The sequence below is a fragment of the Primulina huaijiensis genome, chromosome 8, assembly GCF_012295235.1.
Source record: "Primulina huaijiensis isolate GDHJ02 chromosome 8, ASM1229523v2, whole genome shotgun sequence".
NCBI classification, from domain to species: Eukaryota; Viridiplantae; Streptophyta; class Magnoliopsida; order Lamiales; family Gesneriaceae; genus Primulina; species Primulina huaijiensis.
In genome coordinates, this window is record NC_133313.1 from 235,457 (window position 1) to 261,198 (window position 25,742).

Below are 25,742 nucleotides of genomic sequence, written 5' to 3' on the forward strand. Positions count from 1 at the left end.
TACACCATCCATAATTTTTCAAGTGCATTTCATGTGAAATCACCTATATTAACATATCTGTGATTGCCAACCTATTTGCTTTTGATTGAACAAAATCTTCTCCATATTATATTAGTTTTTTTTGTTTTTAAAAGGAAAGAGTTTTATGTGTAAAGAATATATGGTATAGCAAAATTAACTTATAATTTCTTAGCTTGCGTATTTAATGTAGAAAACAATTAATAAAATTTACGATCTCATTAGTTTTGCTGGTAAACTGTTAGCTTGATGTTTCACATGTTCACCTTTATTGTCAATGGTTTATATAATTGCTTGACTCTACATTGCTATTATTTACTCAATTGTTATCAACATAATACGAAAGTAGTTTATTTTGAATTATTACTCGACAAATATAACTAATTTCTTGCTATAACTACTCGAGCTTTAAACTGAAATTAAATTGCATCATCATTTGAAACTTGTAACTTTTATAACTAAAATCAATTCTGGTCGCTATAATTATTTAACTCTTAATTATATTAAATTTTATAGTATTGATGTTAGGATCGTGTTAGAGTTCAGAGGGATGAATAAACACTTTTGAAATTTTCTTTAAAAGATTGAGCTACAATAGCTTGTTCTTGAAATGTTCAAAAAAAATTAACTGAGCACCGATAAATTAAATCGAGTTTGGTTTTCAAACCAAGAGGAAGAAATTCAAAATAATCTCTGTAAAAATTGATTAAACATTTTGTAAAATATTTAAATGATATACAAGTTGAATGTGTAAAAAAGTTTTGGTTGAAGCATTTTATCAAATACTTTTTATGTAATATTTTGTTATTTGAAAAACAGAAAAACCGCTTCAACTATGCTTACCAAAAACAGTAGCAAAAGTAATTAAATACAATAAATAAATATATACGAATTTATTTATAGATGTTCGAAGACTAACAACTCAAACATCACCCCTTCTTCCCATTTGAATGATTCACTAGAAGACAATTATTTATTCAACAATTTGTAAAAATCCATTCGATTTAGGAGTTATCCATTGCCTGATCGAAACTCTTAGTACACTCTCGATTTTGGGTTGCGACATCACAATCCACATAATGTTTAACATCTTTTATGTAAAGATTCAAACACAATTTTTAAGTCTTTGTGTGATCAATAAACTAAACTTTGAAGATCATATGTCTTGTATACGTTAGTGATTGTGTGCAAGAAATTAATACATTATACTGTATATACTCTCAAATATATCCTCACACACAAGGGAAAAAGTTTCTATTAAGCTAATATATCTATTTAGACTCTCCTTCTTGTGCTTGCTCTCATTTTATCTAATTTCTTCATGTAAGGTGCTCATGCTTTGAATCTCTTTCAAAAACTTATATTTGATCTTCAAGATGTCGTATACATAGCGTCCAAGAGTGATATATACGTTAGATACAAGAATATGACCGTTGGAAAAGGTTATGTACCATTTCTGATAGTGCAACAGTCATATTTAACTTTCTGCCAGGTTGCTGGTGCGGTCCGGTTCTAGAAGCAAAATGGTTGAATGAATGAACAGTCGGATGATCAAAACGGTTGAATGCATCTAAACGGTTGGATGAGCAAAATGGTTTAATGCATGTGGTCAGGGCCGATGATTATAACTCTTGATTCTTTGATTTATGGGCAAAGTGGTAAACATGAAAGTTGTATCCCTATCTTATCTTTCCACGAAATGAAGAATCACTTAATATTGAGTTCGTACGAGAGAGATATGCTTGAAAAACCAGCACTGCTCATGTACAGCTGAAGTTGTATCCGTGTTGCAGACGAACAAATTCATCACAATTTATCAGCTTCTTAATCTTCGATTTAGACTTCAACCTTCGAATATGTTTGTATCTTTGTATTATTTTTCCAATGCATGTTGAATCGTTCCATTGCGATAATCGAGCTAAAAGATATGACCAAAATACCGTAGCTGGTCTATCAGGTAGTCCGAATCGAGGATGTTTGGCCGGTCGGAACTTGCTACCGCCATTTCGACTCGATAACCTCCGAATTCACTCGACCGACCTTGTCAGATTTTTAGTTTGATTTCATTTAAGTTCCAACTTGTCAAATATCTCGATTTGACTTCTTGTAACTACACACTTGAATAAATATGTATGAAACACAACAACAAGTTTTGATATCATCAAAATAAAGATTGTTAGTGTTTCCGCAACCCAACAATCTTCTCCTTTTTTATGATCACACATTTTGATAAATATGTCTAACATATTTATCTCCTTTTTTGTGAGAGTCAAAAAGGTTATTTTTTTAAAAAAAATTAATCACAAAGTTTTTATCCCCCTCAAGATTTATATGCAGTTTCCCTCTTAAAATTATAATTAGCTCTTTTCCTAAATTTTTGAATATTTGAAATTGATAAAAAGCAAAGGGATGGCTAACCAATGTAAATGTTTTTAAAATATGATAATTACAAAAATATGCAATGTGCAATTAATAACAAAAAAATATACAACACATGAATACATGAATCCAACATCTAGCTTCAACAAGAATAAGCAACTCAAACTCATAAATTTCAATCAATATAAAATCAAGACATGTTTCCCAATTTCAAAATTCATAAACATTAAATGTGTTCATCATTAGTCATTAAAAAAAATCAACAAATGTAAGAGAATTGCTAACCAAACTACCATAAGATGAAATATCTAATTGACGTTTTACTCAAGTACAATAAAATAAATAAATATTGGAGCAATGGTACAAAGTTTTCTTGATAATATGTGACTGCGATATGAACATAATTGTCTTTTCCTTGATGAGTGCGACATCCTTGAACTTCTTGACAAAAACAACAAGGTTGCTACAGATGCCAGAAATCTCAACTATGCATAAATATGTTAGGAAAATATGAAAATTCGAATTTTTAAAGACCAAAATCAGTTTCAAATGCTCTTTCAAGAACAATTATCTTTAATACCACTTGTTAGGATCAGGTTAGAGTTTAGAGGGTGAATAAACTCTTTTAAAACTTTCTTTAAAAGCTTGAGCTACAATAGCTCATTCTTGAAATGTTTAAAACAATTACCAGAGCATCGAGAAATTAAATTGAATTTTGTTTTCAAACAAAGTGGACAAAACTCAAAATAATTCCTCTAAAAATCGATTAACATTTTGTAAAAAATTTAAAATGTACGCAAGTTGAATGTGTAAAAATGGTTTGGTTGAAGCATTTTATTAAGCACTCTGTATGCAATATTTTCGTATTTGAAATACACACAAATGTTTTAAATATGGCCACAAAAAACAATAGCAAATGTAAGGAAATGGAATAAATAAATAAACATGAATTTGTTTATAATTTCAGTTAGGTCTTATGTTGTTAGTAGAATTGTTATATATTACGATGATGTTTGTTGCATATGCTCAGCCTTCAGATGATGTTTCTATTGGACAAGTTACATGAATAGTGCTGGGACAGGATAGAAGTGAATGATCAGGTGTGTCTAGTCAAAGAAATAATGTAGTTGATAGTAGATAGAGATAGTATAGTTATTGTCGTAGTCGAGTTATGTATTGTGTAATTATTATATTGTCTCTAATACACTGATGTAAATAGTAAGTAAATTGCACTATTTTTTCGTATATACATTATATTATGACATAGTCGAAAGAAATTTTTTATGCCTATTACGTTACATATTGTATGACTACGTGCCAAGATTTGGAGTGCAACATTTGTTGGTATCATAGCATATGTTAGATGTTTGGGATTGTTCAGAGTTAGGTTTGTGATGAGAGAGCTGGCGGGTGATATTATCTATTTGTGTCTATGCATTTGACTTTTTTTTTTTATGATTTGTTGTTCTTTAGCTGCATATGCTTTTTTGCGAAGAATGTGATAATGGATTGTAATTGTTAAATATTATGTTTAACAATTTGATTTTCAGTGATGACAACTAGGGAACAAGGACATCCATATGAGAGAATGGATGAGGTTGACAGTGTGTTTGAGCAGATGAATTCATTTCCACCTCCTTCTACAGTAAATGTACCTGCAGAGAAACCTTTATTGTTTGGTGAGTTGAGTCTGACACAATTTAGTAGTTATCTTCTTCAAGATTTGATAGTTCCGAGACTAAGAAACGAGCGGAAAAGTGTATTGAGAGGCTAGCAGATATTTGTGATTGTCATTTGTGCCACGTCTGCTTGGTTACGATTAGCTATATTCCATCTTCCGGGAATGTACTATTGTGGTGGCAGACGAATGAGGCTAGATTGAGAGCACGTGGTCGTACTGATGATTGGTATGTGTTTCGATCTCGTTTTATTGATAAGTATTTTTCTATTGCATCCAGAAAAAAGAAAGAATAGAATTTTAAGAGTTGAGATAGGGGAGTATATCTGTTGCTAAGTATGAGTCTCAATATTCTACTCTACTGAAGTATGTGTAACATGTTGCTATGAATGTTCATGCTAAGATGATGCATTTCTTGATAGTGCTGAAGTTACAGATGTTTGATCATGTGCAATTAAAAAACCTGGTATTGTTTGAGGATGCAGTGACGATGGCTGAGATGACTGAGTTAGTGATGCAGGAGTATGGACTTCAGAGACGATTACCAGAGCTGACTAGGGAGTCGTTGCGATCATAGGGTCAGTCCTTTAAAGTTCAGAAAAGTTCATATTCTTCTACATCCTCATCTGGGAAGTGTCGATTTGATTCACGACGTGTTGAAAGCCATGGGATAGTTCTCAGTCTGTTCAGGGACAGAGACGGGAGTCTAGAGTGGTGAGGTGTTTTCGTTGTGGGAGACATCATCTGATCAAACAGTGCACATAAACCGAGATAACATGTTATGAGTATGGTGGTGTGGGTCATATGGAATAAGAGTGCCCTAGTCGTGAGGGGCAATAAGAGTCCAGGAGTGATAGAGATAGATCCTCAGAGAGAATAGGACGACAACCTCAGTAGTCTACACCACGACCTTATGGGGAATAGACATGTATGTAAAGAGTTGATCCACCTCAGGCACATGTGTATGCTTTGACACGAATGTAGGCAGATGAGGCACGAAAGGATATGATAGCGGGTAAGTGTTATTTATGTTTTTATCTTGCTTATATTTTTTTTGATACAAGTGTCTCGCATATTTTTATATCGTCGAGGTTTGTTATTGAACATCATATGTGTCCGTCTCCATTTTCTATGTCTCTTTCTATTACGACACTCTCTAGAGTTGATATATCAGTCGTATCTATCATATCAGATTATGTTATTGCTTATGAGGTTTACAAGTTGAGATCTGACATGATAATCCTTGAGATGATTGATTTTGATTGTCATATGGGAATGATGTGTTGTGAAGATATTTTGTGATTGTTGATTGTTATCAATTAATATTATATTTCTACAAAGATAGAGAGAGAGTTGGATATTTTAGGGGAAGAGTTCTCGTCTCGTGTTCCGTTGGTATCTGCTATCCGGATCTCTCGGTTATTGGAGCATGGACATGGGGGTTATCTGATTTATGCTATAGATGTGATGGAGAAGAATAAAGAGGTGAGAATAGAGGAGATACACGTAGTTGTTGAGTTTTCTGATGTATTTCTTGATGAGATTCTAGGCTTCCCACCAGTATGTAAGGTGGAGTTTGGTATCGAGTTGATGTCAGATACTTCCTCTTTCTCCCGTGCTCCTTACAGAATGGCACCAGTAGAGCTAAGAGAGTTGAAAACCTAGTTACAGGAATTGCTAGACAAGAGATATATTTGTCCTGGTGTTTAGTCTTGGAGTGCACTAGGCCTATTTGTAAAAAAAATACGAAACGATGCGACTTTATATTTACTATCTACAGCTGAATAAGATAACAATTAAGAATACATATATTTTCCCTCATATTGATTATTTTTTTATAAGTTGAAAGGGACCTCAGTGCATTTGGAAAATATATATCTATTATAAATATGGAATGTATGTTTACTTTAAACTTCCCCTCTTGTTTTAAGAGAATAAAAATTACCATAATTGTTTTTTTCGCATATACATTTTTTAATAGTAAATTTTGTTAAAGCTAATTTACATTGTAAAAAATTAAAATATAAATTAAATATATTGAATTTTTATTTTGTCCACTATTTTATACACATATGCTGAATAGTTTATACAACTAATATCCATTTACATGCATTACGTGCTTATGCAATTTCAATATTTGTTTAAACGTGAATAATTTTTATTATTTTAAAGTAATGATTTTTTTTCATTTTTTAATTTGGAGTAATAGATTATCCAAAAATTTAAAAATATAGATAAAGATAAGATTAAATATATAAAAAGAAAGGTTATTTTAGGAAAATAAAAAAATCATTTATGTAATTAGAANAAAGTTAAAACTTTGGATAAATTAATGGGGCAAAATTTGGACTGATAAATTTGGTAGTTTAAATAATTGGAAAACCTTTATAAAATCAAAATCGATTATCAACTTCTTTTTTTTTTTAATCATCGTTATCAAATTTAATTACCTAATCAATAAATCATTTTTAAAAGCAATCAAGGAATATTGGAGTTAGGAATTAAAATGCTCAAATATGCAAAAGCCTCGATCGTTTGCTACATGTGGAGCTTTGTAACCCATGCATTTAAATAATTAATTAGTTGATTAATTGCACCATATAATTATACAACCAATTATACACAATTTTAATTATCTTTAGTATTTCTCTCGTGAGACGGTCTCACGGATTTATATCATTGAGACGCATTAATAACTCTCATATTTACACTAATAAATAATACTTTTTACATAAAAAATAAATTTTTTTAACAAATGATCTAAATATGATATTTGTCTCATAAAATTGACTCGTGAGACCGTCTCACAAATTTTTTTGTATTTTTATCTTTATTTATTATGCCAATCCCAACATTTGATACTTAGATAATAGTATTTCATCATTTGGCTGAGTTTCTCTTTCTTTATTTTTGTTTTTTTTTTAAAAAAAAAAAAGGCTGTGTAGAATTAATAAATTTGGGGAGTTACCATTATTACTGTGTCAACTGCACCAGAAACTAGTAGTAATTCATCTTCGAAAAGAAACCTTCAAATTATTTGTCGAAGGTAGGTAATTTTGTCAGATCCGATTTAATGCTATTTGTACTTTGACTACTCAACCACCCTTTATAATTAAAACATGTACTAATAAAGATTTCCTAATTTGAAATTTGTATTACGAGTTCAATACAGTCAATATTCAAGGAATTTATTAAACATAACTTTAAAAAAATATTGTAAATATATATATATATATATATATTATTTATTTATTATTAATTACTAAAAGATGAGACTCGTAGAGAAACTAAATTTGGCAGGTCAACTTTAAACTTCCATTGTAGTAATTATTATCCTGTTTATATTTTTTTAGTAGTGATTTTTCTTCAATTAAATTTAGATTTATTCACTATTTTACAAGCACAATATATATGATGAAATAATAATTATATGTTTTGTCAAAAAGAATACTAGTATACATAATGCACACATTGATGAATAAAAATTAAACATAATACGAATAAATTTTGAATAACTATGTACCATTAATTAAAGTTAAATCACTCAACCTTTAATAATAATAATAATAATAATAATACTTTACGATTATAATATAGTATGGGGCAACATCTTTTTAAATATTAATAAATTGATGATCATTTGCCAACTGCCAACACAAAACTTAAAGACGACCCCATATAATTTATCGTTTGTACATACACCAACTGGCAAATAAAATTGTGCTTGCTTTTTTCCAAAATAAACTGGATTTTAAATCCATCCGTAAATCTTCACATTCGATTCCCATTTTTTTTTTCAAAAAATAAATTAAAAACCTAAAATCACATTCCTGTCATGATCTTTACAAGTCTGAACAAATATATATATTATTTTTTTAATCGGTATAGTTGAATTTACNTTATATTTGTATTGTTTCTCTGATGTCAACTTTTATGATAATATGAAGGTCTTATATGATCTAATAGTATAAAATATGTGAACCCGATATTGGAACAATTTTATCATATAGGTTTATATGTTAATAATTATGTCTTGTGAATTGTTTTTTAAGTTACACCCAAAATTAAAGTGATTAGTTAAAGTTTTTTGGGCTTTAATATATCTAATAAGTTGTGGGTCTTTAATGTGTAGAGAAATGAAGCGTGATTTCTGTTTTGATGATTAACTATAACAGAAATATAAGAAGATAATGCTAGACATTATCTATTTTCGAGTTATGGTCCCCAGATCACGTGTAATCGTGTTCCTATTCTCTACATACATTATAGAAAATAGATCATAGGAGAAAACTAAAGTGTTCTCTCAAGTAAGAACACGTCGATCTAGAAGATCAGGAACTCGTTTTTAAGACGTAAGATTTATGGCTTCAAGTACGCTTTCTCTTAAGTTTTAGGTCAAATTCTTAATGATTTAGCATGATTCATTATGTGGTTATATGGATTTTTCTCAACATCTGTCTCAGAGATATTCATGCTTGAATAATTGGGATTTGTTTAAAGTTTATGAATAATATTTGGATCCAGATCTAGAAAAAAAAAATTTATATAGCTTCAGATCTAGAAAAGATTTTGGTTGAAAACAAATTTTGAGGATTTGATATAGATATTTTGGCTGAAAATTTTATATATTTGGTCTGAAGATTTCTATTTTCAGTCTAATTTTTTATTTATAAAAATTATTTAGAGGAAAATTGAAAATTTGGGTAAAATATTTCACCAAAAATCGATCTAGGGCACACCTACGCACCCAAGACTGTCCTGGACAGGCCCAGGCGTGCAGGGGCGTGATTTCAGGGCACCCAAATTTTTACATTTTTTTTAAGCATTCAAGTTATTCGGTTTAGGTAAAAAAAAATTTAAATTATTCAAATAATGATAACGTTATATGTATTTTAAAATAGATTGATTGAAATAAAATGTAGTCAAAATGACCTCTTTTATGGAGACCAATCTTATTTTAAAATATAAAAAAGTTTTTTGGTGTATGTAATCTGTATGGATATTGTTCGGCCCAAAGGAAGTTCAATATTTAATATAATTGCATATGCACTTTTGATGGTAAACATGTGACATTTGTTCGATTTTTCATGCGAATAATAAATCGACCAAAAGAAGGTTTTTATTTGACATGATAGTTGCTATCAGCGTTTGACTGTTGCGCCAGGATATCACTTACTTGTCAATCTTTTGTCCAAATATAAAACATTAATGAAGTGATCGGTGTCCTGTTATAGGTTTTACGTTATTTGAATTTATTGATTATTTTATTTGGATTTTATGTTTAGTTTTGAATCATGCGAATATTCATTCCGATATTAATTATATTTCTATGTCAAATGACTCAAATTTTAAAATGTGGCTAGAGAATTTATTGTTACTTATTTGGACTTTGCGATAAGGGTTGACTATCCTCCCATCATTATGGATAAGAGTACCTCTGATCAAAAGAGGGATTTTGAAAAGTGAGAGAGGTCGAATCACATGTGTATGATTATAATTAAACGAGCCATTCAGAAAACATTAAGGGACACAATATTTAGCGACATTTCTATGTCTAAGGAATTCCTTAAAACCTCGAAAATAGGTTTGCTAAGAGTGAAAAATATAAAGTTAGTACACTCCTGGCAAGCTTAGTTTCAATGAGGTACATGGGTAAGGGCAATATAAGGGACTACATCATGAAGATGTCTTATCTTGCTTCGAGGTTGAAAACACTGAAAATTGACCTATTTGAGGTTTGCTAGTGCATTTGGTTTTGATATATCTCTCTCTACCGTTTAACCAGTTTAAGGTGAGCTATAACTGTCAGAAAGAGACTTGGTCTCTGAATGAGAAAATATCACACTGTGTTCAGGAAGAGAAAAGGTTAAAGTAAGACAAGATAGAAAGTGCTCACTGTGCCTCTACCTCGAAAGATGAAGGAAAGAAGATGAATGACAAAGAAACTGCAGATACACATCCTCCAAAAAAACAACAGAAGAATCCTAGTGATTCTCAGTGTTTTGGTTGTTTTTTTTGTGGCAGTGTTGAGCATATAAAGAAGAAATGCACAAATTATCATGCTTGGTGTACTAAGAAATGTTTCCCTGGACTGCTAAAAACCAAGTGATTATTGTTGATGACGGCAACGAAGTTAAAGTTGAAGCAATATAGAAATTTACATTATCGTTAAAGACTGAAATATATTTGGATATTTTTGAAAATTTTATTGTACCATCTTCTAGACGAAATTTGATTTTCATCTTTGCATTGGAGAAATTCGATTGCTCTTGTTCATTTAGAAATGAAATATTCAGTTTATTTCATTATTCAAAATTGGTTTGTTTCAAAATAAGATAATCTTTATTCTTTGGATTTTATTGCTTCATTTAATGAATCACTATAAACAAGTAGAGACACTAAAAAAAATTAACTAGAGAGAATTCAGCTACGTTATGTCACAAAAAATTAGGTCATATCTCTGAAAGATAATAAGAAGACTTGTGTCAGACAAAATTCTCGAGCTTTTATGCTACACAGATTTTAATAATTGTATGAAAGAAAATCAAACCAACAAAAAAATATTTTAAGCTAACGGGATTTCAGGCATCTTAGAACTTATACATACTGATATTTGTAGATTATTCCCTTCGGATTCTTGGAATGGTCAACGATATTTTATAACGTTCGCACACAATTTTTCAAGATATATCTTCATTTATCTCATTCATGGAAAGAAACAATCATTGGATGTGTTTAAAAGTTATAAAACTGAAGTTGAAAACCAACATGGCTTAAATATTAAAAGTGTTAGATTTGATCGTGGTAGTGAATACTATGTTAGATATGATGGATCAGGGGAACAATGTCCATGACTTTTTGCTAGATTTCTAGAAGAATGTGGTATCATCCGACAATACACTATGCCGAATTTGCCCACTATGAATGATGTTGCTGAAAGACGAAACAGAATGCTTAAGGACATGGTGAGGAGTACGATTAGTCATTCTACATTACCAGAATCACTATGGGGAAAAGCACTAAAAACCTCAATTTATATCTTTAACAGAGTTCCAACTAAAGTAGTGACCAAAACTCCTTATAAACTTTGGATAAACAAAAAGTGTAGTCTTAATAATTTGCATGCTTGGGTATGTCCAACTGAGGCAAATCCTTACAAGCCTAATGAAAAAATGGATCAAAGACGATAATTTATTATTTTATTGGATACTATAAAGATCTCGATGGTACAAGTTTTATGATCCCACAAGTAAGTCAATTTTTGAGTTGGGAAATCCCACTTCTTTGAGGATGCTGAGTTTGCAGTGGGAGATAAAGTAAGAGATATTATTTTTTTAAAAGGAACATGTAAATATCCCCACATGTGTTTTGGGCATTCATCAGGATTATATTCCTCACCTTGACCAAGAAACAAAACAAGAAGACAATATTGGAGATCCTCTCATTCCAGATGAACAAGCTCAAGCACCTCCAAAACTTATGTCATTAAGGAGATCCACTAGAGAGCGGAGAAATGCAATGTCAAATGATTACATTGTATTTCGTCAAGAACATGAGGCAGACAATGTAATGATGTAGGATGATCTTATCAATTTCCGTCAAGTCATGAAAAGTTTTGACTCTCAAAAGTGGAATGATGTCATGAATGAGAAGATAAAGTCTATATGGATCTTGTCACATTGCCTAAAGGTGTGAAGCGTATTGGTTTCAAATAGATATTTAAAACCAAGAGATATTCGAAATAAAATTTGGAAAGATATAAGGCTCGTTTTATCGTTAAAGATTTTATACAGAAAGAAGACATTGATTATAAATTGACTTTCTCTCCAGTTTTTTCAAAAGATTCTTTAAGGATTATAATGGGTTTGGTAGCTTATTTCGAAATTGAGTTACATCATATGAATATAAAGGATGCGTTTTTAAATGGTGACATTGATGAAATGATTTATATGATATATCTAGAAAATTTTGTGTCTAGAGACAAAATAATACGATTTGCAAACTCAAGAAATCTATCTATGAGCTCAAACAGTTATCTTGACATTGATATTTCAAGTTTTATTTAATGATCATATCATTTGGTTTTGAGATGAATTTGATCAATGATTGTGTATACCATAAGTTTAATGAGAGTAAGCATATTTTTCTGATTTATATGTTGAGGATATCCTACTCACTAGCAACAATATAGAGCTGTTGCATAACCAACGGATATCTCTGTGGCTAAGGGAGGCAATTTTAGTCTCCCTCGGTATCCTAAGAATGATTTTGTGGAAAATGATATGCAAAGGATTCTCAATGCCTCGAGAAGTGGGGAATCTAATGTGTTGCTCAAGTTTATACACTTTATGATATGAGAACATGAATGAAATGTTGGGAAGATGTTTAAATAATCTAAGATTAAAGTATTGAAAATCAGTCAAACGAATCTTTTGTATTTATATAAAACAAAAGATTACATGTCTATGTATAGGAAGTTTAGATCAGTTTGAGATCATTTTGTCGACTAAATCTGATTTTATGGTATGCCATATTTGCTGGCAAAAGGTGTTGTCTCATGAAAGAATGCTAGAAGGTTATTTATTATAGCATTTTTATCATGACAGTAGGTTTTATAGTTTTTTATGTTGCATTCAATCAAGTTTATGGCTTTTAAATAATAGTTCAGAGTGGATAATGGTCTATAAATCACTTCGGTACAACCTCCATAATTGTGGATCCAATTATTAAGGGACTATCACCCAAAAAGTTTTTTGTACGTACACATTATTTGCATGAGTGTTTGGTCAATTCAAAATATTTAGCTTCTGTGTGCGTTTGTAATTTTAGATGTTTTATAGACATGTTCAGCAATTCAGTTTGTGGCTATGTAAAGTTATTTCTGCAGAAATAAATGTCAGTTTATTCACTCTAATTTTGGTTAAATTTTGATCTCAATAAGGTTTAAGAAGGACCTTTTGACATGTTGTGATCATATTGCATGAATTTTTTATATTACACATCCGCTTCATAATACATGTCATTTAGTTGTATTGAAATATATGACTATCGATGAGTCTAGTTACCTTGATCATATGTCGGTGTGATTGATTGACCATATTTTTGAGCTCATAAGGTTATATTCACAAGCATAATTATAAAGTTACACATATAGCTCAAGTGAGAGATTGTTAGATCAATTTTATTTATATTGGTTTATATGTGAATAATTATGTGTTGTAAATTGTCTATTAAGTTAAACTCAAAATTAAAGTGATCAATTTAATTTTTGATTAGTGGGCATTAATGTATATAATAAGTTGTGAGCATTTAATATGTAGAGACATAAGTATAATTTCTATTTTTATGATTAACTAAAACAGAAATATTTGAAGATAATGATATACGTTATCAATATATGAATTATGATATTAGGATCGTGCATAATCACGTTCCTATTCTCTATCTCCATGATGGAAAATAAATTATAAGAAAAAACTAAATAATTCTCTCAAAGAAATACGCTTTGATCTGGAAGATCGGGAATCAAACTTTTTTATTGTGCTCTTCAATATAGACATAGAGTAAGAGATGCGAAATCCAAATGGTACTCTCATCTTTATTAATGAAGTTGGGTTAACGTTGGATTTTATTGAATTATTATTACTTTGAATTATCGTATTCAATTGTTGTGGTCCAGAACGAAAAGTATCGAGCCTTTTTTATTTGATCAATGAAGGGCGTGTAATTGTTTGACAGATAGGCTCAAATTAGCTGTCTTCTTGTCACTAAAAGACGATGCACGGAATTTATCATTAATTCCTGAACAACATTACCTCCACATGATTTTCTACAATTTTTATCTTTTTTTTGAACAAAAAAACAAAAAAAAATAGCTGATACAGCGCCATTTTATAATTTTTTGAAGTTATCCTAACATGAGTAATATTATATTTGATAATATTTTGCTGTCATAATTAATTTTACGAAGGTAATAAAAAAAATACTAGATATACAAATATATAATTATATATTTTGTGCTTGAGGTTATTAGTTTTGTTGCAAGGAAATATAAACAACTTATTTTTCCATTTTTTTTTTATCAATAATAGTATATAGAATTAAAAAAAACAATATCATGATATATTGCTTAAAATGATAACACTTTTTTATTTAAATTTTGAAGAATTCTTATTTTTTCGATTTAGCATCGAGATTAATATCTATATACCTATAAAAGTATAGATGATAGAAACTATTTCAATTGTGAACGAACATAATTACTTTTTACATGTTTACTTATTCTCATTATCAAGTAACACATCATGTGTTACTTTCACATTTTGTGTATAAATAATTAATACTAATTAGCCACATTTTAGGGTTATGATTTTGTGTTTTTGACTTTCTCCCCTTGATTTTATTTCATTATAATATTTAATTATGGTACATTGCATTCTATTTTATTTTTTAAAAAAAACATTTTATTTCATTCTATACATATAAAATTATGGATGATGAAATTTTTTTCCAATTGTAAATATTTATATTTTGTTTGTATGTAGCAAAATAAGTCATCTCTATGTTTTTAAAAGTTTGAGCTAATCTTTTTTAAAAAAAAATCACAATTAAATTTACTTAATATTAATATTAATTATTTTTCTCATTTTAATAATTTCTTGGACTTTCATTTAATTCTAAATTAAATTACTTATGTTATTTATTGGGCTCATTTTAATAATTTTATTGGAGTTTCATTAAAATTCTAAATTAATTTATTATGTTATTTGTTGCGCTATTCACTCTCATTAGAATAAACAATGAATTATTAAAAATAATTATAATTTGATTAAATTTAAAAAAAAACTTCAAAAATTTATATATATGAAAGACTTATGATATAGTGTCTGAATGCTTTAAATGGAAAGTTATCTAAATGAATTCAATATTAAATATATTGACAAATGAAAAAAAAAAAGTAAAATCACCATTATCACTTTTAAATTAAATAAATGAATTGGGAAAATTATATTTAATCAAATTTTTTAAAATTTATTTTTTAAAATTATTAATTTCTAAATGTATGAACAAATATAATAATTTATAACCCAAAATTTAATTGTGATTTGAAATATTATTAATAAAAAATTACTAAAATTGAATCAGAAGTACCTATAAAAAGGTGAATGAAATGAACCGTTCATCCACATACATAATATGATATGATACTTGAAATATATATATTCTATTTTATTTAATATCCCCATCATTATATATTATCAAATAGTACTTAATTATAATATAATGTCATGACAATTTATTTGCATTTGTAGAGTTATTCTCATACACATATATAATGACGATTATATTGACAAAAGGTAATCAAACATTAATTAAACAAATTCAATAATTAATTAATTTAAATGAAAAAATATAATATGTTATTTTTTTTAATAAATTGATTTCATTACTAAAAATATTTCGATATGTGGGGCTGAATTATAATTATCTTATATAATATTGTTTGTCCTTTTGTTGTTTAAATGTAGAAAAATGTGGCCCGTGTGAATTTTTGTTGAATAAGATAAACATGTGCACATTTGAATCGAAAGAATGTAAATAGAATAATTCAGTGTAAATATTTATTTAATTAATATGACAATTAATTGGTTTATAATGAAATGATTATAAGTTAATNATGAATTGGGAAAATTATATTTAATCAAATTTTTTAAAATTTATTTTTTAAAATTATTAATTTCTAAATGTATGAACAAATATAATAATTTATAACCCAAAATTTAATTGTGATTTGAAATATTATTAATAAAAAATTACTAAAATTGAATCAGAAGTACCTATAAAAAGGTGAATGAAATGAACCGTTCATCCACATACATAATATGATATGATACTTGAAATATATATATTCTATTTTATTTAATATCCCCATCATTATATATTATCAAATAGTACTTAATTATAATATAATGTCATGACAATTTATTTGCATTTGTAGAGTTATTCTCATACACATATATAATGACGATTATATTGACAAAAGGTAATCAAACATTAATTAAACAAATTCAATAATTAATTAATTTAAATGAAAAAATATAATATGTTATTTTTTTTAATAAATTGATTTCATTACTAAAAATATTTCGATATGTGGGGCTGAATTATAATTATCTTATATAATATTGTTTGTCCTTTTGTTGTTTAAATGTAGAAAAATGTGGCCCGTGTGAATTTTTGTTGAATAAGATAAACATGTGCACATTTGAATCGAAAGAATGTAAATAGAATAATTCAGTGTAAATATTTATTTAATTAATATGACAATTAATTGGTTTATAATGAAATGATTATAAGTTAATTAGGAAAATATATGCAGAGGTTATATTTCTAAATATATATTTTTTTTAAAGATAGTATATGCATTAAATTTTTTATTTATGATTATTTGCTATTGTTAATATGAATTTGAGTTACACGAGTTGATTTGTAATTATTTATATAATATTAAATTTACATTTATCACTCCACTTGTCATTGCATTGTATATATTTACTATTTAATTTACGTTATTTATTTATTTTATATTTGTTACCATTAAATTTATATTTTCATATCATTATGGTATAACTATTGTTCCTGAAAAAATAAAAATGTTAATAATTATTTTACTTAATTTTAATTGTCCACTTGTGAAAATCTCAAATCATCTACATAAATTGAAAGACTTCTTAGGGACATAAAATTTTAATATCACTATATTGTTTTTATTAACTTTAATTTTTTAACATTATTTATTCTTATGTTAATGAGTCAATGACCATGAATGTCAAATTAAACGCTAAAATTAATCACGATTTAAATTCTATAATAATTATTCCTCCCTTCAATTTATTTGAAACTAACAAAAGCTCCACCTTATTGCAATTTTTGTTTAGAATATTTGTAAATTGCTAAGGACTTAAGATTAAAAAGTTTGATATTTTCTTAAAATTGCATTTGGTGTCATAGATTTTGCCTCCGGTTTCTCTCGAAGAAGTGCACATCGAAGTCAAACTATAATAATACAAGTTTTTGAGATTGAATTATATTATATATAATTAGTGTCAATGTGCTAGTTACTTAAAATGTGTGGATAAAATAAAAACACAGCGTTGAAATAATTAGGTTAAAAGTAGATATTGTGTAGAGTTTTAGGGCACACACAAAAGTGCATTATCCTTATTTTTTCTTCTTGTAATCACGAATTTATCGATAAATTATTCAAAAGAAGAATAGTTAACAAGAAATTACAATAATTCAAAATCTTTTGTCGATATAGATATATAGTTGTTTCAATGAGTAAAATATATACATCACATGCTATAAGCTTTAAATGAGCATCAGTACTTATCACAATAAATGATACAACGCAGCATTATTGACTTTGATAAACTTGAATATTGAAATCTAAAATTTAGTCATCAACGCCAAATAAATATTCAATCAAAATTTTCTATTTATTAATTTTTAGAATATACTTGATTTTGTTATCGATTAAATATTTATGATAAACTAAATACTTATCGGCCACTCTTCAGTTCAATCCCAATCCCAATCTCAGCCGGATTAAAACTATGACAAGAAAGCTCTCTCACAACGTATATCTCCACTGACAAGATTCGGATCCAAAATTTTGTTTAGATTTTTTTTTTTTTTTTACATATTCATAAATATAGTAGGTCCTAGGTAGTTCGGATTTAATGACGTAAATTTTGTATGTTTGGACAAAGAATAGGTGAAAAAGGAAATAAGGCAGACCATCCTTCAGTTTCATTGGCTGCATTATTAAGTGAACAATTCACTTTCATTGGTTGAATGATGTACTTTTAAGACAATGAAAATATATACAATATAACAGGTTGGAGCTGATAGTTATTTGGGTAACCAAAGAAGTAATCTGAATCAACGAGTAGCAACTTTTTTTCATGCATATATATATGAAAAATTACAATAATTTATGAAGTATCAGTTTTGAACCAAACTGTTTCAAGAATACCAATAAAGTGAAACAAATCAAAGAGCTAGAGTTCTTGATATAATTGAAAAACAGAAATAAAAAGTTAAAACAACCACAGCCCAATTTTTAGAATGAGATAACATAAGATGGATGCGTGTATATATATATTTCAGTGCTGCTTGTCAGGTTTCAAGTCGGAAGCGAAAATGCAGTCTTCGAGCCTGAAAAAACTCAAGTATTGGTGGTTGATCCATCCATATCTGTGAGTGAAAGGATTGAAAAGTGTTTTGGGAGGATATCTGTCGAGGCAATCTGCCCAAACATTCGGATCATCCAGGTCTCTCATCACTTCCCACACACAATTGTTGCATTTGAAGCCGGCACCGAAGCTGATCATGAATATCCGATCACCCTTCTTTAGCCTCTTCTTGGCCTCCATGTACCCCAGAACATACCACAGCCCACCCGCCGAGGTGTTGCCGAATCGGTGTAGGGTCATCCTAGCCGGCTCCAGGTCGTACTCGCTCAGCCCCAAACTTTTTCCCACTCCATCTATTACCGCCCTGTGGGCGAAAAAAATCGATAAAATATATAGAAATATTATTAAAATCATTATGTAAATTGATATATTTTAAGTTTTGATGCTTTTCAAATTATATCTTTCTCCCATAAGCTGTCTTTTTTTGGGCCAATTGTAATAATTTGAACGAGAAATATTTAGTGTCATATCAACAATGTTCTATCATTATATCAGCGATATGACGACATAAGATTAACAAAAAAAACGTAAGGCATTAAAACAAAAATTAAATGACTGAACCTGGGACCTTTGGACGAATTTGACTATTCTCCTTAGTATAATATTAAAATTAAACCCAAAAAGGCATTTTCACGTATCAATGTGTAGTTATGGATTGATTAGATATTATTATTAGTGGGATATATAGCTACGGTACCTGCCACCAGGATGAATGCAGAAGTGTTCCACACCAGACTTGAGATTCAAGCCTTGGCCAACCCCTTCCAGAATGGGATTCTTCTGCTTACCCCATCGCAGAGAAACCAACACATAACGTAGCAACTCCCATGGCGGTAGGATTTTAGGCAGCAGCACTTTCAAGTTAATGATAAATGCCTTCGCAGCAGCTTTGGTAAGTTTCTTGGTCAGACGAAACCCTTTGTAACCTTCGTCATCCTCAACTTGAATGCAACATTCATATGCTTCGTCATTCGAACCGAAATGGGTTCTTACCAAAGTCTTCAATTTGAAGTTTGCGCGATGTTTAAGATCCGGGTTGTTCGTGAAAAGCATTGAACACCCGCCGGAACGGAACAGGCAGTTCGAAAGCATCATGGATTTCTCTTTGCCGCAGTACCAGTTGGGTCCTAAAGATTCCGTGCTTACCACTACAGCAAAAGCTCGTTTTTTAACCTTGAAAATCTGACGAACGAGGTCGATGGCGATCAGGCTGGCGCTGCAGCCCATTCCGGACAGGTTATACGACTTAATACCCGGCCTCATCTTGTATCGGTTGACGATCCGGGCCGATAGAGACGGCTCCGGAGAAAGAAGGGACACGTTCACGACTAGTATGTCGATTTCCTGCGGGGAGACCCCGGATTTCTCGAAGAGCTGGTCGAGCGTGGAGAAGAAGATGTCGTCCATCTCCTCGATGGAGTCGCGCAAGTCGGGACAATCTTCTTTCCCGTCGATCACGCTCTGCGGGCTGTAGGTATACTCACCGATACCCGAGCTGACAATAGTCTGCAACAAGAATTTGTATTCTTCCCATCCAAGTGTCCTGTTCCGCATCACCACTCGGCACGAGGATTCGGTGTCGACTACTCTCGAATCGGCGGTAGGCTTGTAGCACTCGTAGTTGAGCATGTAACAACAGTCCTCTCTGTCCCCGAACAACCAGTTTAGAAGCTTGAGCAAAGGGAATACAAAGAGGAAGATAACAAAGATCGTAGACATGAAGAGATCCATATTATCTATGTGTATGGATTACAATGAGCAAGATTTGTGTATAAACTAAATCCAAGTGAGTGTATATATATATATATATATATATATATATAAAACAACATATATTAATGTTTTCTAACCACCTAGTTGAAATATACCATGGCTCGATGATCCAACTAATGTTCAACGACCTATTTAGAGCGAGGGTCCCCACCATTTTCGAATCATCAACCTGCTTTTGTGATAATATTATATTATATAATTATATGGGTAGTTGCTTGGATTTTCAGTGTATTAAATGTATCGGCCACTTCAAAAGAAAGTGATGGGAAATTGGGCTTTTGAATTTTTTTTTGTCATATTCGATATCTACTTAAGAAGTGTCTGAATCCAAATGATGGATCGTTAGTCATCGACCTATAGACCCTAAGCATTGCCGCCTTGTGGATGTGTGTCATCACATTCAACCAACCACTCAAGAACTTGTGATTAATCTCCTCAAACTCGTTGGTATGCATTAAGACATTATAAAACAATAGAAAATATTTAGAGAATATCGATCTCAACTACCAAAAGACGTGCGATTAATGATTTAGAAAAACACAACGTATATTCTTTCACTGACAATCGTTTATTCCAAGTTTTAAATTTGTGTTATATGACCAATAATTATAGTAAAACTTGTTCAAATTAAACTTTTTGATACGACACATCACTTTGAACTTTTATTTTAATATAATAATATACTCGACAAACTCGTATGTATGCTACGGAAAAATTCTAGAACTTCATAGATATATAAGCATCAATTCGACATAAATACAGACGGTTGGAAAGGGAAGTGATTAATATATATTTATATTAAGTCACAGATTTAGTTAGCCAAAATTTAATAATGAAATTAAATGGTAAAAAATTATTTCGATAATATAAGAAAAAAAAATTGTTCTTTAATTAATAAAATAATAAGAAACAAAAAACAGAAGATTGCTACTGTTTTCTTGACTTCGCGCTACCTTAAGATACAGACAGACAGTTATTGTTTCACGTCATTTTTTCATCAAACGTTTAGCTGAGATTACTACAATAATTGGGAGCATCAAAACTAAGTTCCGAAGTCCCCACTGTCGTCTTGTTTCTTGGCTGCAAAATTCTTGTCTTCTATGTTTCCTGCTCCCTCTTATTTTTCTTTCCCGTGTACTTGGCAAATGCAGCCTCCAAGGCCGATCTTACACTTGTTTCTGCTTCCGTTTTTCTGCGTTTCCTAGCATCTGTGACTTCCTTCTCACCCTCGCTTACAGACATGGGTTTAGGTTCAGAAAGGTGATCTGTTAGATTTTTGACAGGCATTGCGTTGTTGGGAGCAGGAACTACACGTTTGAATGGCTCATGGAAAGTATCATACAACCGTTTCACCTGATGACAGGTAAAACTTTCAAAATCATTCTCGGTAACGGATCACATCAATCTATACATTAGTAAAGCACAATATAATCACAAATTTTCTAAATTATAAGTATTTTATAATACAGCAATTAGTGGGATGTGTAAGATCCACACAACATAACCTATGAATTTGTGATATAAAGTTGCAAGTAGAAAATGTGTCAAGGAATTAATACCTTTCTTTCTCCTATGCCAGGGCAACGCGCTAAATCTTCCATGGATGCATCCATGATATGAGAGAGAGACTGGTAGTAGTAAAATTTGGCTCAGCAAAAACAGGAACACAACATGCAGTAGGTAGTCAACAATTCAACATTTAAAGACAAATCACAGGCTCACCCCAAACGTTGACCCAAGAGTAATGACATCCGTTTTGTTAACATGACGAACTGCTGTGATCACATGATTCAACTATATTGGAGAAATCATATTTGGTTACGTAATTTCAACAAGAATAGTTCTTAAATCGTATAGTATTATTATTTCAATCGTTAATTTTTTAAAATTGGTCAGAAACTATTTGGTGTAATTATAAAGCAACGGAATTCATCAATAAACCAAAATATATACAAACATATACCCGTGACAGATAGTCCATATCCATTTGCCCCTGGATCAGATCTGCGGGTTTGTTCTCATATACTTTAATAGTCTCCAGATAGCGGCCACATTCCTCTAAGCTAAATGATAAAGCCAATAAATGGTCAGCCACAGACACTTGGTATCACTTGGACATCAGATTGGCATAGCAAATGATGTTGCTTATTTCAAAGCTCTCATAGGACAATTGAACCAAGTTCAAGGAAATCGCTAATATCTTCTCTTCACTGTCAAATAAATATTAAACTTAAAGAACTTTTCAACGATCAATCTCCCATAACATCCAATACAACACTTGAAAACTACCAGTTTTCCTTTCACATCAGTGGGTTTAGGAGACATTCTCCCGCACTTTTCTCAGTAATAAAATAATTGTTTGAAAAATCTCATCGTATTGGTCAAAAAATCTATTAAATGCATCAAATATGTAAAATGATACCTCCAGCCGCATAAAAGAGTGCAGTCATGAAGTAGAGCTGTTTTTGTGACTTCAAGCAAGGGCTTAACAACATCTTCCTGGTAACAAAAGTGAAAGCATCCGAGAACCAGACAGCAATTTATGTTCTATAATTGATAATTTACCAAAAAACTTACCACATCAACATGGCATAAAACAACACGAAGCTTGAAATTTTTTTGCAGTTCTCTTATACGAAAATATAGGTAGTCCGGATGCAGTAGATGATACCGTAAACTGTTAAAATAGAAACCACATAAGATATTTGATAACTTTCAGGGCATGGCCACAAAAGAGAATCAGTTTGGTAACTAAATGCATCAATAGATGAATATTAAAGTGAATGTGTAAAGGGTTTGGGTTTTTCGGATAATGTTGGGCTTGGGTTTATGGGTAATAGTGGGCTGGATCTCCAAATAGGAATTACCTAGAATAAACATGTGTAAGTTATTTTGGGGTGAGTGAATTTTATGACGAATTTTGCGAGCCTTTGCTAGGGAGAGGGAAGACATTCTGTTTTGAAGATTTTCTACTCAAAGGGGCCATAATCCTTGTGAAGATTGGTCATTTTCTTTACAAATTTTATCATATTTACTGAATGCAATTATACTGTTAAGTTACATTTCCGTTTATTCTCCTTTGATACTGGTTTTGCTTGTGTTTTATGGTTTGCCTCATAACAGAATGTCTCAATCTGCATGACCTGTAATACACTGACCTTTTTTTAATTCAAGGGATGCATAACGGTCCATTTTTTAGTAATTGAAGTATCAGGAATTGCTCAGAGAATTAGATTGTCAATATAAGTTCTCGAAACACGTTAAATGAAAAACAAGGATCGAAGCAATCCTTCAAGAGGTAGAAGTATGAGGTAAGGAACTGAACTCCGACAGGGGGAAACTTCTAGAAAATTTTGGAAAACGAGTGCTAGTATCTTAGTACCTGAAAAAGTCTAATTTTGAGAAAGACAATGTAATGTGTTAAAATTGAAGGAATAGACAACGTTTTAAACATATTAAAGAAAGAACTGAACTGTCATAAAGCTACAAACATAAAGTTTTAAAATAAACTTGTTTTCAAAAAATACTAGAAGGAAATTAAAAAGCCTAATTATTACAAACTCATTATTGACAGCAACTTACGAATCTGAAAAATTTGAGATTTATCACATAATGATTTCAAAGTATAATTTTTCTTCTTCATGTCTAAACAAAAAAAACTAAGATTAGCACTCAAAACTCAAAGCAAGTAAAACGTCCTCGGGGAAGGGATGGGAATAGATTGAAACATATGTATCCTGATTCCGCTCTCATAAAATAGATGAAGACTTTTAATTTGTTAGTTTTGAAAAGGTTTTAAGGCAGGGTTAGATTACAGGTTTTTTCCCGCATCAGTTGGAAATGGCTAACCCCACGGTTAATGAAGAAAAGACCCAACCCAAGCATATGAATTTGAGATTTGAACCAATTGCTGTTCCTTAGAATAAAGAATACCAAACCCAAGTAAAAGAATGGACGAGGGATACTGATCCTATTTCCAAGTCAATGACTCAATAAAGCAAATTCTTGAATAATACCAGTGATTTGCAAAGTGATCATGTTAAAACAAAACTTAATAAACAAACTTCAGCAGTATAGACTTCGCAGAATATGAAAGTGATGAAAAAATTACTTAAACATGTGTATCTCAAAACTACTTTCATTTTCCTCCCAGAGAATGCGATAATAAAAGAAGTCTCCTATCTTGACTCTCACCCAAAAGAAGTGAAGTAAATAATCTAAATCTCAACCAGTATGATAATGATTAGTTTATAAAACACAACATATTTGACCGATACCATGCAAAAACCTATCAATTGAGAATTTAACGATTAGCATTCCAACCTTAAATAAAGAGCGCAAGCACTTTGGCCCAACAAATAATCACAAACAACATCAGCAAAAGCCCATCGCACATTCCTTATATGCTTCAGTAATGGGTTTCCTGTCTGCACGAAAAGATAAATACTTAAATTCCTGTGAACTTTTTTATGACGTAAAGATGACTAGCATCCCTCGAAATCTTAGGGAAACACAAAGAAAATTTCATCAAACATCGAAGCAGTGAATTCAAACTTATTTGTTTTCAAAAACTCAGAAACTAGAGAGAGTTCCGGAAAAAAATATTACAGTCAAACAAAACATCGTTGAAACACATTTATTAGCAGCAAATGCAGATGCATATGGCCAAGAACTTTCATTTTTTGTTAGTTATGGCCACCAATCTTCTCTAACCTGATCAGTTACTAAAGAAACACTCATCAAAAGTACACCACAGCACAAAATGTAGCATCAGTATGCTGGTAAAAGAAAACAAATTTATCAGCAACTTCTGTCAGTTAAATTTTTAGCAACTCTAAATGAGAACGATGAATTGGGTTTCCTGAAAGATATCCTAGCATCAAAGAGTTTCAACTAGCTAAGAATTCATCCCTGTGTTGAATGGCAAAAAAAAGCAGTGGACTTTACAAAATGCCACTAGTAATAATATATGAAAACAATATACCTGTCTATGGCTAACAAGGATGCAATTTCGACTAGGACCAGGTGCCGAAGCAGATGAGGATGGAACTTCTGATTGAACAATCCCCCTTAAAAACGCAGAATTGAAAATACAATAAAGCAATAATAATAATGAGTCTCAAATCAATGTCGTTTACCAAGACAAAAGAGCGAGCGTGTGTGTGTGTGTAGGTGGGACAGAGGACAAGAGAGCACCTTGAGACGGCTGAGGGAGATTGATACGGAGGCGGAGGTTCTGGGACTGGGGCGGAGTAGAATTCTGAGTTCTTGACAAAATTGAAGGCCTGCGAAAAGGAGGATGAAGGATTGAAGATGGAATGGTTGGTGGTGGTGGTGGTGGGCTGAACCACCTCTTCGTAAGAAGGTATCTCGATTTGAAAATTTGAAGTGTGCCGGCGGCTTTCAGGATCACCGGCGTCTTTCATTTTTACCACTTTCCTCTGTACACGGTTGGTTCCAGAAACTTTCGGCGTCCTTTAATATTTTGGAAAAGCTTTTAATATTTTAATAATGTAATAAAATATTTACAAGCTCATAAACTTGTGTTTAATAAGTTGGTTTTTATTTAAAATTTCATTTTTTTTGAATTTATTAATAAAATAATGAATATATTTAATCGTTAATAGAAAGACATT

General features: G+C 30.8%; 2 protein-coding genes across 2 annotated transcripts; both read right to left on the reverse strand.

Moving 5' to 3' along the window:
• Positions 1 to 18,116: 18,116 nt before the first annotated feature.
• LOC140983332 (3-ketoacyl-CoA synthase 19-like) lies at positions 18,117 to 20,131 on the reverse strand. Its single transcript, XM_073450332.1, has 2 exons — positions 19,031 to 20,131; positions 18,117 to 18,637 (listed from the first exon to the last, which is right to left on the reverse strand). Exons 1-2 carry the CDS (start codon positions 20,062 to 20,064, stop codon positions 18,244 to 18,246), a joined length of 1,428 nt encoding a protein of 475 aa, XP_073306433.1. The 5' UTR covers positions 20,065 to 20,131; the 3' UTR covers positions 18,117 to 18,243.
• A 979-nt stretch (positions 20,132 to 21,110) lies between these two features.
• Positions 21,111 to 25,596, reverse strand: LOC140983168 (DNA excision repair protein ERCC-1). The gene is made up of 9 exons (XM_073450095.1): positions 25,303 to 25,596; positions 25,091 to 25,175; positions 24,430 to 24,533; positions 22,684 to 22,783; positions 22,529 to 22,605; positions 22,070 to 22,169; positions 21,829 to 21,900; positions 21,666 to 21,734; positions 21,111 to 21,459 (listed from the first exon to the last, which is right to left on the reverse strand). The coding sequence occupies exons 1-9, from the start codon at positions 25,530 to 25,532 to the stop codon at positions 21,205 to 21,207; spliced, it is 1,092 nt and encodes a 363-aa protein (XP_073306196.1). The 5' UTR covers positions 25,533 to 25,596; the 3' UTR covers positions 21,111 to 21,204.
• Positions 25,597 to 25,742: the final 146 nt, after the last annotated feature.

Excerpts from the sequence above, each read along its gene's own strand:
- LOC140983332 (XM_073450332.1), bottom strand. The coding sequence starts at position 20,064 with ATGGATCTCTTCATGTCTACGATCTTTGTTATCTTCCTCTTTGTATTC. Across the intron at positions 18,638-19,030 it reads TGCATTCATCCTGGTGGCAG|GGCGGTAATAGATGGAGTGG; the intron begins GTACCGTAGCTA and ends TTTCGCCCACAG.
- LOC140983168 (XM_073450095.1), bottom strand. The coding sequence starts at position 25,532 with ATGAAAGACGCCGGTGATCCTGAAAGCCGCCGGCACACTTCAAATTTT. Across the intron at positions 25,176-25,302 it reads TCTCCCTCAGCCGTCTCAAG|GGGGATTGTTCAATCAGAAG; the intron begins GTGCTCTCTTGT and ends TGCGTTTTTAAG. Across the intron at positions 22,784-24,429 it reads GCTTGCGCTCTTTATTTAAG|TTTACGGTATCATCTACTGC; the intron begins GTTGGAATGCTA and ends CTATTTTAACAG.